The sequence below is a fragment of the Vipera berus genome (assembly GCF_964194415.1).
Source record: "Vipera berus genome assembly, chromosome: 2".
In the NCBI taxonomy this organism is placed as follows: domain Eukaryota; kingdom Metazoa; phylum Chordata; class Lepidosauria; order Squamata; family Viperidae; genus Vipera; species Vipera berus.
Genome location: NC_138203.1, coordinates 171,498,693 through 171,515,093, shown reverse-complemented (window position 1 = coordinate 171,515,093; position 16,401 = coordinate 171,498,693). Strand labels below are relative to the sequence as shown.

The window sequence follows — 16,401 nt, the reverse complement described above, 5'->3', positions numbered from 1 at the left end:
TATCCAGAAAGACACTCAAATTTTATTTTTCTTGTGAAAACTACAGGCTGGAAGCACAATGCAACCAAGCAGCATTCCTTTTATAGCCCACAGAACATTTCCAAGTGAATTGGACTACAAATGACAGTTCTCCCCTATTTTTTCATGGGGGAGGATGAAACCCCCAAACACACCCTAGTACTTCTGAGGTTCATTCTCCAAATGTGCTATGCCACCCAAATCCTGTGCAATCTAATTGGGCATAGGTGCACTTCTGCTATACTGAAGCCAAAATGAAAATGGCAGCATTAGACAGCCTCAGTAAATGCTCAACTTTTCCACATTCTTTTTGCCATCTTTCATAAAGGAAGAAGCCCAGCTATTCCCTTCTGGGATGATGGCATTGGTCAGTTGTGGAAATGATGCTATCCCTGATATCATCCAAGGGGCTAGGAGCTGCATGAGCTTCTTAATGCCCTTCTCTTTCAAGCTGTCCAAGATGATGACTTAAGAGATTTCATTGGGTTCAAGACAGAATGGTTGGTAGCTGCATCCAGACATTTTTCAGTTGCACATCTCTCTACTCCTGATGCTGAAGCTAAGTTTTTGACTGGATCTGTTCAGCCATACAGCGGAACAGATCCAGCTGGTGGTATTTTTCTGGCTATCTAGCCTTCAAAGGAGTTATCAATTAGCCTGAGCTCAGTAGAATAGCAAGAGACTCATTTAATAGATACACAGATAGATGTATTAGTAAAGAATAAATAGCATTTCTGGCAAAATGAGCAAGATCTGAATAAGTGATAACTTCCTTTTGTAGGAGAAACCTTCCTGAGTAACAGAATATCCCCTCCTGTGGAGAAATGCTTCATTTACATTATTTTCTTTCATTAAACAGTGACAAAACAGGGCAGCCTCATATCTGGCAATATGTTCAAAGATTGCAGTCACTGACAGGGTTCTCGCTGATACAGAAAGCAAAGGATTGCTAACATCCATAATTGATGTTTGATTAGAATTGGTCATTAAAAATAGCAACGCAGCTGTTTACTTTTAACTGTTGCAGGAAATTTAGTATTAGGAAGTGCTCCTTTACCTAATAAGAAATAGCCTAGTCCAGGGGTTAGAGTTAGGGTTAGGCACACTGGCTGAGGAATTCTGGGAGTTGGTCCATGAGTCATAAAAGGGCTGAGTATGAAGACCCCTGGCCTAGTTCTTTTATTGTCTTAGTGTAAATATTTTTAAGGCAAGCATATGCAGCTGACTTGGAGGCAGACTAAGTCACACTTTAATTAAAACCATTGGAATATTAATCATGGTTAGGTGCTCCCCCTGATATAAATGTAAACTAATTTCAAGTAGTATTAAGAACATTGCTCACTATGTGGAAATTAAGGAGTGGCTCATCTGCTACTTCCAAAATCCTGCCAATTTATCAGATGAGGTAGCATACAAGGCAAATTTTCTGTTATATTTCTAGTGATTAAAATAGACAAACAGATTAAAATAAACAAAACCCTCCCACTGAAAACTAGAAGAATTCACCCTGCCAGCCCACGGCGAGTTGACCATGGTGGTGAGTTGGCCATAGCGAGTTGACTGTGGCGAGTTGTCCCATTCTGTTTAGACACGCCAATGATCACATCCTTTGACCTCTTGAGAGAATGGACAAGCTTTAAAACCAGTGGATCCACCGGTGGGAATGCAATAAGAAGCAAAATTAATGCTAGTGAATTTTTCACAAGCACAACTGGTGGTAGTAAAAAGGTACTTCCAGCTCATAACGCTGCTATTCAGCAGATTATCCGGGCTAGTATTTCTGTTATTCTGGATTGATTTTAATTTCTTTAAAAAAAACAGTGCCAAGAAAGGGACTTATTTCTCTGTTAATTAATGTGGCATAAGTTCTGATTACCATAAATCACAGCCTAAAACACCACCTGTAACTCCTCAAGAAATAATGATGAAAGAATTATTATCCAGTCAGCATAGCAGATAATCTTACGTATTGATTTGATTTAGGAAAAAAATGATGACAAAATTTAACTAAGAAACAACATATAGAGTAATTGTTTCATAGAAGGTTAATATATTTTGAACCTAGTAGGTTTAGATTATGTAAGCTCTGTGTGCTTAAATACCAGGCAGTTCCAGCAATGTTGGAATATGATAAGCTTCTGTTTCTTCTCTCCTTTTTTGGCTTAATTTCATATTTATTATGAAGTTTTTCTTTGCTGTAACTGTGCAGAAACCCTTTAAAAAACTAGTCACTGGTAAATGAAAGGAATGAATTAATATTTTAAAAATGCAAATATCTAACCATCAGTATGGCCCTTCAAACAGTCTAACATTTCCCAAAGCTGAATTGACTTTAGATCAGTTTTTCACAGATCACTCCGGGCTTCAGAAGCCAAATGCTTACATAAAGGAATTGGTGCAAGGGGGCAAAAAGAAGGAAAAGTCAAATTCTTTTTGAATTATTTAGTCTGTACCTTTGTGTGACTATGTATCTTACCCACTTTAATGTCTTCACAATGTCTGGGAAGTCATATAATTCATTACTGTATAATGGTTATGCTGTTAATATGCCAATAGGGAGATCTCGCTTAACTGTAGTCCTCACTGGGTAATTTGGGGCCAGTCATTTTATTTTTATCCAGCCAAATTCAAATAATGAGCCACTTTGGTGTAGTGGTTAAGACAACAGGCTGCAAACTGGGGGACCATGAGTTCATGTCCTGCCTTAGGCACAAAGCCAGCTGGGTGACCTTGTCCAGTCACTTTCTCTCAGCCCTAGGAAGAAGGTAATGGCAAACCACTTCTGGAAAACCTTGTCAAGAAAGCTGCAGGGACTTATCCAAGCAATTGCCAGGAATCAACAATGACTGTAAGGCACAGGAAAAAAACAACATGTTGGTTGAGATAAAAGATAAAATGAGGGATGTTGGAGGAAAGATGCAATGAGCAAACAAATCATACTATTTTCAGATTGTTCCCTGGCCTAGAATAAAGATACAGTATGCTGTATCTCACACCATTCATATAAAGAGATGGCTTGTGGAACCACAAAATGATTTATGAATCAAGGGATATTTCAATTTCTGGCCATAGCCACAGGATAATGAAGACAGAGTGAATGTTATGGCCATTACCTGGGTCTTATGGAATAGATTGCCTATGATAGTTAAAGGACTATTGAGCACAAGATTGTGAAAGATTTCATAATTATTTCAGAGCACAGCAGTGGCTTCTGCTCTTTGAAGTGAATATCTTTGAAATGTTTTGATCAATCAAGATAACAGAATTATGGGAAGGACAAGCAGTTGCCTAGATAAGGTCAAGAGCAAGGGCTTAGTGCTCAGACAGAAACGGAAACAGCAGTCCTTCTTTTGCTAGGTTGTCTACAATTTAGAGGAGGAGGAGGAGGAGGAAGCAATAACGGAAAGGAAAGAGAATCTATAGCATTTTTTTTCCATATGTCCAGAGAGGCCGCTAGTAGATCAAATAAGAGTAATGCATGTTTTTAATTTGTAAGCAAGATAGTAGAGCTGCATGTTTTATCAACAGATTACATAGAAAAAGAAGAGATGTTATGTGCTTAGCTTTCACCAGCTTCCCATAGTCTCAGTGGGGTTTCTCAATATTAGTGCAAAATTGTATAGTTTGTTCACCAGAGATTGAACCCAAAGGATCTGAGATGTCTCAGGTCTGAAACATAGTAGCTGTTTTCCTGCTTTATATAACTCTAAAGCAGGGGTCTTCAAACTTGGCCCTTTTATGACTTGTGGACTTCAACTCCCAGAATTCCTCAGCCAATGCCTGGCTGAAGAATTCTGGGAGTTGAAGTCCACAAGTCATAAAAGGGCCAAGTTTAAAGACCCATGTTCTGGAGGCTGAGAATTTTTACTTGCCTTCTTTTTCTGGGGCAATAAAATTAACCATAGTATTTACCGTCAGCTAATGCCTGATCAGCTGGATTTCTACTGCCAGTTACAATGCAATGTTAAGCTTTGCTTTGTTCAGACACCTAAATAAGAAGCCTCACTGTGATTTATTTACAAGTTATTCATGACTGGAAGCCACATCATTACAGTTCTGATAATCAAACGGAAAACCAGCATTTCCCCATTTTTTGACTGCATGTTGCCTCAGGTTAGGGAGTATGGCCCAGTCCAGACTATCAGATTTAAACTATGGCTTAGAAAACGAGCATCAGATCTAAACATATTAGCTGTTTTCCTCCTTTATATAATTCTAGAGACTGAGAATGTTTACTTGCCTTCTAACTAAACTTCTCTATCATGTATAGAATTAGAAATCAGCCAACTAATCAATGAGGCAATGGAAAATAGGAAAGGATTCCAAACTGATAAGGCACACGCTGTGCTACAACTTATATTATCATCCATCACTTCTGCTTCATTGGAGTTTAGTGACATCAGGCGGGTGGGAAGGAAGCAGACGATAAAGCTTCACATCAATGCAATGTAGGTTCTGCACTTTTATAAATGTGTCATGATATCACACGTGTACAAAAAGGGCAGATCTAACTTATGTACAATCCCTTTACGGCATCTTGAAGGGCCTTGTTGACTTGAATATTGTTTTCTTCTGCTAATTTCTAAACAAGAAACCCCCATAAATTAGAACACTGAATTAAAAATAGCTAACTAGGATCAGTTCATAATATAATTTGTTGTCTAACTTGGATCTCATCTTGAAATTCTCCTGCTTGAGCAGGGGGTTGGACTAAGATGGCCTACAAGGTCCCTTCCGACTCTGTAATTCTATATTGCTAAATCTTCACACTCCTCCTTTGTACTCTAACAGGGAAGACTAACACCCAAGTCCAAGGCTAAAAAATGCCTGAAAAATAGTTTACCCAATCACTGAAAACAATACACCCTCTCACTGGATTAAACTGATCAGCAATACTTTTCCTTATTTTACCCCAGGCTTGTTTTATGTCTGCCTGATTTTATTTTTCAAGATTTTTTTTCATTAAAAATAGATATATAGAAAGCTACTATATAGCAATATTTTTTTTCAAAAATGCCCTTGTCTTGGCATAGGCCAGGGGTGTCAAACTCAATTTCATTGAGGGCCGCATCAGCATTGTGGTTGCCCTCAGGGGGCTGGGTGGGCGTGGCCTGGGTGGGCATGGCCTACTGGGTGGGCATGGCTAGAGTGGGTATGGCCTACTGGGTGGGCATGGCCAGCTCTAAATCGTTCACATCAAGGGTGCCTATGGGGGCCTGGGCAGGAATGGGACAGATCTGAGCATCTCTGGCAGTAGGAGGGACTCTGGGCCAGGGCCAAGGCAGTGGGGGCCATTCCCTCACTGTTTCCAGGATGGCTTCGCGGGCCGCATGAAACCACTTTGTGGGCCGGATCTGGCCCCCGGGCCTTGTGTTTGACATGTCTGGCATAGACATATCTGAATAATTTAAAAAATGGCCTCTAATAGCCAAGTGCTTTTTCTAGAAATGTGCTCATCCTTCCCATCCTCTCCAGCCCCAAATATAAAAGGTGAGCTGAGGGGGCAGGGATGGTGAGGAAAACTTTCAAGGATGGCCCTCCTGACTAACAGCCATTTTGTGAAAGAGTTTATGATAGGGTCTCAAAATCCCAGTCGTACCTATGGGTTAAGAACCCTGGGAGCCTCTGCTGGGTGTGGTTTTTTAATATTGCTATCTTAAGGAAGGATTAAATTTCCAGTAGGGCTTGCTAAGTCTTGTCAAGTTCTATCATCCTTTACTTTACTTCCTTTACTTACTTTTCTGATAGAAGTTATAAATTATTCTAGAATTATCTTATCAGATTGGCAAATGTATAATGAACCATCAATAATATTCTCACCAACACCGACAGGTCAAACCACCAGTATACAAAAATAAGAGCAAATCCCACTCCCTCCTAGCACTGATTATGTTACCTAGTTTGGTAATGAAATGTCTTCAAAAAGACCACCAAGCTCAGAGAGCACCAAGAATCTCACATGGCAAATATATTTCATAAGTAATATTGGAAAGATTACAAGGATAATAAATATATACTGCACTGTTTAATATTGAAATCATTTTTCCAACATACTGAAGAAATTTCATATTTCAAAGACATACAAACTGAAAACATATTATTCTCAGCCCTTCTAGAAATCTTTCACCTGAATACAACCATTTTTCAAATTCTGCTGTTAAGGAAGGACACAACAATTCACAAATTTATGTTTTCTTTCCTTAACAATACCACCTTCCCCAACAGCACAGTTCTTATCTTGGGTCCTATTTCCCAATAGATACACCCAAATAATAACTTTGATCCTGCAAAAAATTAACATAAATCCATGAACAGAATATTTTTTTTGTTTGCCCCACTCACAGTTCTTAAGAAGCAAGTCAGATTTAGAAGTGGTCTCCAATTTTGAGCACGCTCATATTTTTGATTCAGGAAATTTCTAACTTTTAAGGAGACACTAATCATTGCCAATAGGACCAAGGAGGAAATAGTTTCATTTGTTTTGGTGTTTTTACAACTTTGAATGCCTTATTGGTAGATAAGCAAGTTATAAATCAGGATAAGAAATAAGAGAGTACTATAAATAAGTAGTGAACAAATGAAATATCTATCATTAGCTCATATCATTTTAAAAAATATTTATTATTGTATTTCTTTATTCTGGAAAACTGTTCACCTTTCAAAGAATATAAAATTATTTCAAGTTAATAATGTTTTTTTTAAAGAGAGATCTTGTTGACAGCTGGCCAGGAATGAGAGAGAACTTGTATTTAATATTTAGGCAGCAGATCTAAGACTTGGCCACTGTCAAATTGTCATCTCCTTTTGCCTCTTTTTGATGTTAGAGAGCTTCAAAAGAATAGATTGCAAGAGTTCACATTGGTTACTAAAACAGATTTCTCTAAAACTGTGCCACAATTCTATCACTAAGGTCAGAATTCTTCACTGTTCGAGAAGGAATTATCAAAATTTCTATCAGCCCTGAGATACCCTTCCAGGAGCCATAGAATTACACTCTTCTGTAGGATTATAATCTCAGAAACAAAACCTATGTATGTTCCCAAAAGGCCAAGGGAAAAGAGATCTTTTTGAAAAAACATCTTGTACACATTTATCAGCTGTCTGTCTCAAAAGACAACAGAAGATGCTTAAAAGAAGTGCGTAAGATAAGCAGTCCCATAGAATTCATACTTTGACAGCTGCCTTTTATCAATTTTATTTCCATGTTGTGCAATAGCAAGTATTAGATCTGCAAAGCCAAAGCTTGGCAATAACAGCAAATATTATTGTAGTAACATACAATAATATTTGTTGTTGTTATTGCCAAGCTTTGGATTCACACAATTATTTTCTCCCATCTTGATGTGATATTTTTTTCTGTGGGGAAATCCACATGTAAGCCAAGTTGAAAGATAGTTGCAACTCCCAGCTATTATTCAAAAGGCTGATGGTTTAATTTAATTAATTAATTGCATGCATTTTTTTTACCACTCATCTCTAATGATTCTTGCAGGTTTGTAACAAACATAGCTGAAGTCCAGGGGAAGCAAAACAAGGATCAGATTAATAAAGCATACCTGCAGAATGTGTTTTGAAGGAGCTTTTTCAGAACTTAATGATGACAGTCAGGTTTAAGTGCACTTGCTTGTATAGTCAAAATACCACACTTCATACTTGAGAGGGAATGTCAGAAAGCACACTTTTTTCTTTGCAGAAATATAAATGGGTTAAAAGGGAAGCCTCTTAAAAGTGATTTAACTTGGTGCTGAGAAATCAGCTCTCTAGGGTCTCCAATAGTCTTCTCGGATTCCACATTTCCTACCCGAGAGTTACGTTTAAAACTGGGCGAAATCTCACTCTGTTAATATGTGTATGGGCACCCAAATATGTAATTGAAAGCTCCTTTCACTCTGTCCTCTGCCTTCTTTTTAAAACTTTTTAACACCCACCCTCCAATTTAGCACCAGAAAGGAACAAGTGAAGCTCTGATATGGATGCATTCATATAAATCAGCATGGCCAGTTAGGAAACCATAATCAGTAAGGATTTATGTACAATTTATTTCTACTAATATATATGTACAAAAGCAGATTTTAAATAATAGCCATAATTTACAGAAGAAAAAGCACAGCTCTTATCACAATGACTAGGTAACCAGTCATCCACTAAATCTGGATTTGTCCAGATCTTAATTTTTGACTGACACTTTCAGAGCTCTTCATTCTCCCTTTTTTACCCAAGGCCGTTTAATTAGACTTGGATTGCACACTCATTCAGACAGAAAACACCTTCAAAGAGAGGATGCATTTAGTGAAATTTGACACATAGCTTCTGCAATGTATACACAGAAGTGGAAATATAAGTTGGATTTGCCGTCCTGAGACAAGAAATCTGATAGTAAGGAAAGAACAACAGGGACAAATATATTATACAGCTAATCCTCATTTAGCAACCACAGTTGGGATGGGCAAGTTGGTTATCAAACAAAATAGTTGCTGGCTGAATTGTGTTAATGATCTTACTGCAGCTTTCCTTTGCTTTACAAATCTGCAAGGGTCAAAAACCCAAGGATAGGTGGCAAAGCTACTTTTGCACCTTAATAACCCAACTGAATTCTGTATCTCTAGTGAAGAGTAAATTAATCTTGGCAGCTTGGTTTTTGTAACAATGCTTGCTTGCGAAGATGTTTCAAAGATTTCATACTTTTTCTGCCATTTTGGATCATCCTAATTAAGATATTAGAGGCGTCAAGTGTCCTTTGGCTTTGACTTCTCATCCTCCTCCTTTCCTCCTTTGTTCCAGTATTCTACTAAGATATCGATCTTGCATCCACTTTGTCTCACTTGCTTGGCTACCTCTTTTTCCAGAAAGGGGTAAGCTGCTTTGGGACCATCTATCAGACAGTTGCTTTTTGACCCCGGGGAAAAAAATTGGGCAGAAAAAATTGTTTCTGGCACAAATAAGCATTGAACAGATTTGTACCTGAGTATTTTGCAGAGAAACCTGAGAATGAGACTTAGTCAACAGCAGCCTTCAATCAGAGTAGAGCTGGAAGGGACCTTGGAGGTCTTCTAGTCCAACGGCCTGCTCAAGCAGCAGACCTTAGGGCCTACACCATTTCAGACAGGTGGCTATCCAGTCTCTTCTTAAAAATTTCCAGTCTTGGAACACCCACAACTTCTAGAAGCAAGTTATTCCACTGGTTAATTGTCCTCACTGTTAGGACATTTTTCCTTAATTCCAGGTTGCTTCTCTCCTTGAGAGAAGCAACTTTCCCTCTATCAAAATCAACTGGAGAGACTGGCATTTGGACTGGATCAGAAAGAAAATAGAAAGAATATTTAAAAGGCAAAATAAAGCACTTAATCCTCCCCCTGCCGCTCCCTGTCTCTCATCTTTCCTGTCCTTTTGCTGCCATGCACTCTTCACACTTCAGAACTTATTTTTGGCAGGCTAATGAATCCCAGATGTCTAAGGAAAGGCAGCAGGAGATGCGGTTATTCCATTTGCGGCTTCTCATGGCTTCCCTGACAACCTCTTGTGTGAGACCAGCCAAGTGGGAACAACCTAATCAAGTGGAACCCAAAGAGTCTGCTGCTCTGTCATGGTGTGTGGGTGAAGGAAACAGTCAGGATCAAAAACAGCCAGGTGGTTGTTTCCCCCTCCCCCCACCCCCATCTGTCTCCAAGTGAAAGTGGCCTACTAGGAATTTGCTTGAAGAGCAAACTGTACAAGCATAAGAAAGCAGCTCTCAAAGCCATGGCTAATATACCCCAGGCTGCCATTCTGTGCCACATGGTTCAAGGCTTTTGAACCTTTCCAAGGACAAGATGGATTTGGGAGTAGAAGGGGAGAGCTTGGCTGAAATTTTGATTCATTCAAATGCTAATCCTTTCCCATGTTTTTAGCAATAAAGCACTCTAGGTATCTGTAATCATTATCCTATCTCCCCAAAATTGTTGGAAAGGATAGAAATGTGCCCCCCAACTTGGGTTTCTTGGGGGGGGGGGAAAGCAGAATATGAATGGAAGTTAGTACATATGTACATAGTACATTAAGAAAATGAACTAGACTACTGTTTCAACCAGTTCAATGGCATTATCTCTCCTATACACGCATCACTGAAAAAATTTGGAAACAAACAGACCAAAGGGCTGGGTGGGTGTTCCCGCAAAGCAGAGTTTTGCATGAACCAAATGTTCTCATCATTAAATTGTGATATATTGGCCCACCACCCTTGTCCTCAGACTGGATGACTTAATCATTTTATATTGTTTATACCATTTTTATTGTGTTGAAAGAAAAAATCTTCATCAGGGTCCAGTCCAAGCTGGGAATAAACAAAATGGAGACTGCTTTAGAAAGAAGGTTGCAGTTTATTGAAGAGGAGAGCCAGACAGAAAGATGGCTCTGGGAAAAACTGACTACATGTAGTTGGGAGTGGTGGGTTTTTATACCTTCTGGGGCTTTTAAAGTTGTTTCCTGTTCCTGTTTGAGGCTTTGTATTTCCTGTGTCATGTACTTTGACCTGAGTGTGAGTGTGCCTTTTTGGTATTGGTGGGTTAATCCTATTATGTCTCCAAAGGTCATGTCTTTTAGAGTTTGGGTAGGGTGTGTAGTTTTTAGGTGTCTCTGTCTTCCTAATCTCTTCAGTTTCCAGCTGGAAGGCTTTAACCTTTCTGAAAGGATGATTGAATTTGCATTTCTAAAAGCTGGTCTATGCTGAATTTTCTGGCTAGGGGTAGGAGAAGTTTCTGCCTTTTTAATATTCCCCAAAATATTTCTTTCTCTGGATTCTTCCCACAATTGCTTACACTGTTTTTATTGTACGTTCCTGTGAGGCTAATTTGAAAATTTAACAACACATCAGATAAAATGAATGAACAAATGAATGCTTGGTAGAGTTTTATGCAGTGACTTAAAAGTGAGGTAAAGTTATAATCATCTCTACAGAAACTTAAAAGTATCATCCTGGGGAATATATTGGCTGAAATAAAAGCACTAGGCTTGGTTTAAACTAGCTGCAACCGACAGGCAAATTTTCAGTGAAAGGAAGTGATAAATATGGTGATATGCATTCACCCCAGCAGCTCTTCCACATAAAAGTAGATTTATTTTACTTCCACCGTAAAATCACTTGAAGTGCAGCCTTCTTCCAGTTTTAAAATGCTCCCATATAAAATATTGCCTCATTGGCTCCCCAAAATTCGTTAAAAACAATTGACTTTTCTGCTGGCATGATTACAATTCGTCTGGAAGCTAACACTGTGGTAGAAGCTGTCCTAATGATGTGAGAAAAATGGCATCTGGGTCTCCCTCTCAAAATCTTTACTTTTAAGGCTTTCACTTCACTTCCATTGCTCTTTCCTCCCCACCCACCCCAAAACACATTGGGACATATTGTTTTACAAACTAACTTGGCACTCTTCTCTCTTTGGTATTGTGCAGATTTTTTGTCAACTTCCCATCTGCCAAGCAGTACTTCAGCCAGTTCAAGCACATGGAAGATCCACTCGAGATGGAAAGGAGCCTGCAGCTGCGGAAACATGCCAGGAGAGTCATGGGGGCTATTAATAGCGTGGTGGAGAACATATATGATTCAGAAAAGGTCTCCTCTGTGCTAGCTCTGGTGGGCAAGGCACATGCGGTCAAGCACAAAGTCGACCCTGTCTACTTCAAGGTAAGGGAAAAACCATGTTCTTGAACATTGATAAGAAAACCCCAAACCAAATAAACCACACATAAAATGGCAATAATGACTGGCTAACAGTCCTTGGCAATTTCAAATTTGGTGCTTCAATACCTCAAAGTATTTAAATGATGAAGAATCTCCATCTAATTCTAATAACAGAATCTATATATCATTTTGCAGTGTAATCATCAATATTCCGTTTACTTGTACAGATGCACAAACAATGAAATGTGTACATTAGGGGCTTTGGTTTACAATCATTCCCATTTGTTTTAGCATGAGGACTGAGTTGAGACTGTTTTCAATATCCTAAGAGTACCTGTAAGGGAAAGGCAGAGACCAGCAAATACATATACATTTTTTCCCATTAATCATGCTACAGGGAGGCAGCAAACTCAGACTTGAATTAATTGCAGTTTTCCAAAAACAATTTTTTTAAAAAAATTGTGGGTTAAGGACTATTTGAAAGGTTAATCAGGTTGTCATTTTCAGATGGAAAAGACTAGCGTGTCTTTCTGTCCTTCAGAAGTCTTTTACTTGAATGGAAAATACTGCAGTTATATAATGCCACTCTTTAGAAATTATTATTTTGTGTCTTTCTCCAGGATTGATTTCCTCTGAGAGTTCTAGGGAACTATATTCTTTCTGCTAAAGAATCTCAAGTCAGTGAGCCCTTATTAGCTCATGCCCTTTGACCCTAGCTATTGACTTTGACTGAAATAGAGCACTTGGAGTAACTTCACCTCACTGCAGATCTGTTTCTATTGATTTTGAAGTCTAGATCTGTCATTGGCCACAATTCTACTTGATGATTGATGGATGAGACCATGATTGTCCTTCAGCACAGAAACGGTTTTATTTCACCCACTAGTTCTCATAAATATGTGTGAATTTAGTTCAAAGAGTGTCCAAAACAAAGGGAAGGTGTGCTGCAGAGCAAAGAGAACCAAATGTATTACCCAAAAATTTCGATGCATCATAGTTGATAGGTGATAGATTATATAGCTTCATCCTTAAACCCTATGCCCTTCAATAATTATGAAGAACTGAAGTAAACTAGTATTATTCATTAGTATTATCACAAGAATTATTTCATTGTTTTGAATTTGCCTGTACAGTTGATAGAGAATTACAATGGGTAATATGATACACTACGATAGAATGTAGTGATAAGAGAGAGAATTCAGATACAAATGTTGTCTTGCAATCTCTCAAGAGACATTAAAAGCTCCTGTACAAAGTTCTATATTAAGCATTTCCTCTTGTAACCATACCAAATAACTGACTTGACTGAAATGGTTCTCCAATTCAACTAAGAATTCTAAAAATTGTAACTATATTATAGTATAGGTAATACTTTGTTAATGGTTTCTACAGTCATTACTATTCACATACTTTTTTAAAAGTTCATTATTAAAAAGATTTCATATTGATTTGTCATAGAGAAATGCATAATATATATCTAATAATTTATACACAGAGAGAGAGACACACACAGACACACACAGACACACACACACACACACACACACACACACACACACACACGTATATGGCTGATTTATCAGAATGCCAACTTTCCAGGAACTCCCTAGCATTTTTGGATTTGGCTTGATCTAAGATATCAACAGTTTCCCAACTGAAACACTAAAGATTATAGCAATCACAATGTAGAACAGACAGGAAGAAGATTGGCAAAACACATTCCAGAATATCAGCTAGCAATCAGATACAAATTACCTTGTTGTGACATGCCCTGCTAATTTAAAGCATATATAATGTTTTTAGGATAAAAAAAAGCTTAGCTGGCATGGAACAAAGCATTTTCTTTTCTTTCTAAAACTGTCACTGGTTATTTTTGAGCAATGGGGTGGTAGCTAAAGTCCAGATTTGGTTTGTTTTATCTAAAGTGTGTCCCAACCCAGAAAAAAGTTAAATGGTAAATTGAAAAAAAAGATGAAACAATCTCAGCCTTTTACAATGAATAATGAATATTTGCAACATACTTTTAAAATATCAGAACTGCCCACTATTCTGTCAAGATTGATGCCTTTTGTGATTGTGGCGCTTGAAACTTCCGATTAGATTTTCAGATACAAACATGAAGCTAGGGTCATCAGCTATACGTTATATTATGAATGCTCTCAAAGATTTTATTTTTAGTCTCTTTTACGCTGTAATTCTATTATTTCTAATCTATAGCAAACGGGGGGGGGACTACTTGCAGTCTCTCCTGGATAGAAATACTTTTGTTAGAGTTATTTATGCAATGGGATTCTTCAACCAGGATTGCTGTAGTGAGCTGCAAGTGGACTATCTCTGAAGGCAGACCAGCTGGGAGGCTGTGCTTACTTTGAAAGCAATTCAGAAGTGTTTTAGACGTGGTGTGTATGAAGCACTTCTCTGCAGTTTATTCAAACACACCCATCTTTTTTTTCAGACTTCTGTACGAGTCCACTGCTTAAGAGTCAGATTCCTTCTGATTCCTTAAAGAAAAACATATTTTTTTAGGCTTGTGAAGAAGCTGTTTTCATAAATAGCAAAATAAAATAAAATACTGCACTCACATGAAGGCTGAAGCACTTGCCGAATCATTTTCCAGTTCCAGGGGTTAGCACAAAATGCACCTGCTAAAGTACTAATTAGAACTAGTAATTGAAACACATATCACTTGGGTGGAAAATAGTCCCCGTCCAGTTTGAATGCAAATACTTAATTTTAAGGTAGCTACTGAAAAAAAATCTGCTTCTAGATGAGCTATCCCATGACTCTTTATTGACTAAACAAGCTGTTTTCTTAATAACTTTTGTATCTGTTGATGATAATTTTTGGGGCTCCTGCTTGCAGAATTCTCTTGGCACATAGTTTTTCCAACATCAAGAAAACACTTTCCTAATTCCCTTGCTTTTATTAAGTATTTGGTCGTCTAATTTTATTGCTGATTTTGTTCTATTGATTTGATTTTGGTAATATGTTGTGTTGCCATCCCAACAGTCTGCTCTACAGTTCTCTCAGCGCAAGCTGTGGTGCAACCTTGGAGCTGGAATTCAGAGTCCCATAGGCTGCTAAAATGGTCACATAGGACATGTCAGATGATGAGGAAAATAGTAGACAAGCCCAACTTTAATATAACTAAATGCTTATTTTTCAAGTTATAAGCACCGTATCACTAAAATGAGTAACTCATAAAACAGTCGCAAGTTTTTAGCACATTAACCTGCCTGGTTGAATAGCAGAAAATGTGCTGTGCTCAAGCTTGAATATCCGAAGCATTTCTTCTGCGTCATTTTCAACGGGTGCATAGTCTCACCACACGTGCTCAGAGCATCAAGGACAAATCTCATTTTGCCCCCTGTGGTCTTCTAAGAATGGACAAGCAATTGTGAAGCATAAAATCGCTATGAGGTAAAGGAGAACTTCTAGTTTTGTGCTTCTGAATTGAAATAACCTAGTCATCTAAGATGATTAGGAAAGATCAGGAAATTAAGACCTTTATACCCACGCCCTAAAATTATTTAGATACACCTCTTAGCCTAAAATAACCTGCCAAGGAATGAAAGAGTTATAGTCTAAAATCCCAGGGAAGCACAATATTAAGGAAGGCTGCTTTTATGTTATTATTAATTACCTTGTCATTCGTCTACTGGGTATTGTACAGAAACTAAGAATAAACTTCCATTATGGCAGCACACAGCCAAAGCAATAGCAGTTTAAAAAAGGGGGAGGAGCTAACGGTCATGCTTTGTTTTGAAACTACAGAGGAGATGAGAAATCCTGTTCTCCTACTTTTCCTCTTCGTCCTTCTCCCAGATTCTGACTGGCGTCTTGCTGGAAGTGCTTACGGAAGAGTACACCAATGAGTTCAGTGTTCCAGAGGTTCAGAGAGCCTGGGCCAAGATGAGGAGCCTCATCTACACTCACGTGACGGCTGCATACAAGGAGGTGGGCTGGATACACTTTCCAAACTCAATAATGGGAGTGTAATATGGCAGGGCAGGCTTGGGATACCTGCACAATTTCACCCTGATTCTCATGACCCGTCACCCCTTCACTCTACTTGCTATAGGCTCATATGCATAACTGCAGGTATTTAAGAAGAAGACTTAAAAATACTTCTTTAGAAGTATTAAGTACTTCTTTAAAGAGTTAGACAATTATTGGTACTGTACTACAGCAGTCCCCAATCTTTTTGGCTTTGTGGATTGGTGGGGGGGGGAAGAGGGGATGGTTCCACACAAGCGGTGGGTGAGCACGCACAGCTGCATTTGCACGAGCAGCAGGCATGCGTGCCCACCCGCCACACACAAATGGAGTTTCATGCAGACGCTCACACACTGGTTCCATGGCCCGGTGTGGGCCACAGCTGGGCATTGGGGATCCCTGTTGTACTGTACTAGCATTAGTAATCATGTTAGAATGGAAAGCCAGCATAAAGAGGATGAAATGCGTTCAACTGTGACTTTTAGAATTACCAGATTTGTTAATAATACAGTGCTAGGATGTATGAACCCATACTATATGGATCTTGTAAAGAATCTTGTAGCACAATAGTTGGTAACTGTATAAACCTTTGTGGATCTGAGTCCTTTTCATCAGATAAAGTGGACAATGATCCACAAATCATGCAATAAATCTTTTCTTTTAAAGTATTGCAAGAGTCTTTATTTGCTTCAGCAGAAGCCAGTTACCATTCTAAAAGCTATTAGTTTATG

At 38.5% G+C, this 16,401-nt stretch overlaps 1 protein-coding gene across 1 annotated transcript in view; it reads left to right on the top strand.

The window, feature by feature from the left end:
- Positions 1-16,401, top strand: part of CYGB (cytoglobin) — a 61,278-nt gene that overhangs the window by 15,250 nt on the left and 29,627 nt on the right. Inside the window, exons 2-3 of the mRNA XM_081315509.1 lie at positions 11,446-11,677; positions 15,500-15,631. Of these exons, the coding sequence (XP_081171635.1) occupies positions 11,446-11,677; positions 15,500-15,631 (364 nt within the window). The remainder of the gene's footprint in view (positions 1-11,445; positions 11,678-15,499; positions 15,632-16,401) is intronic.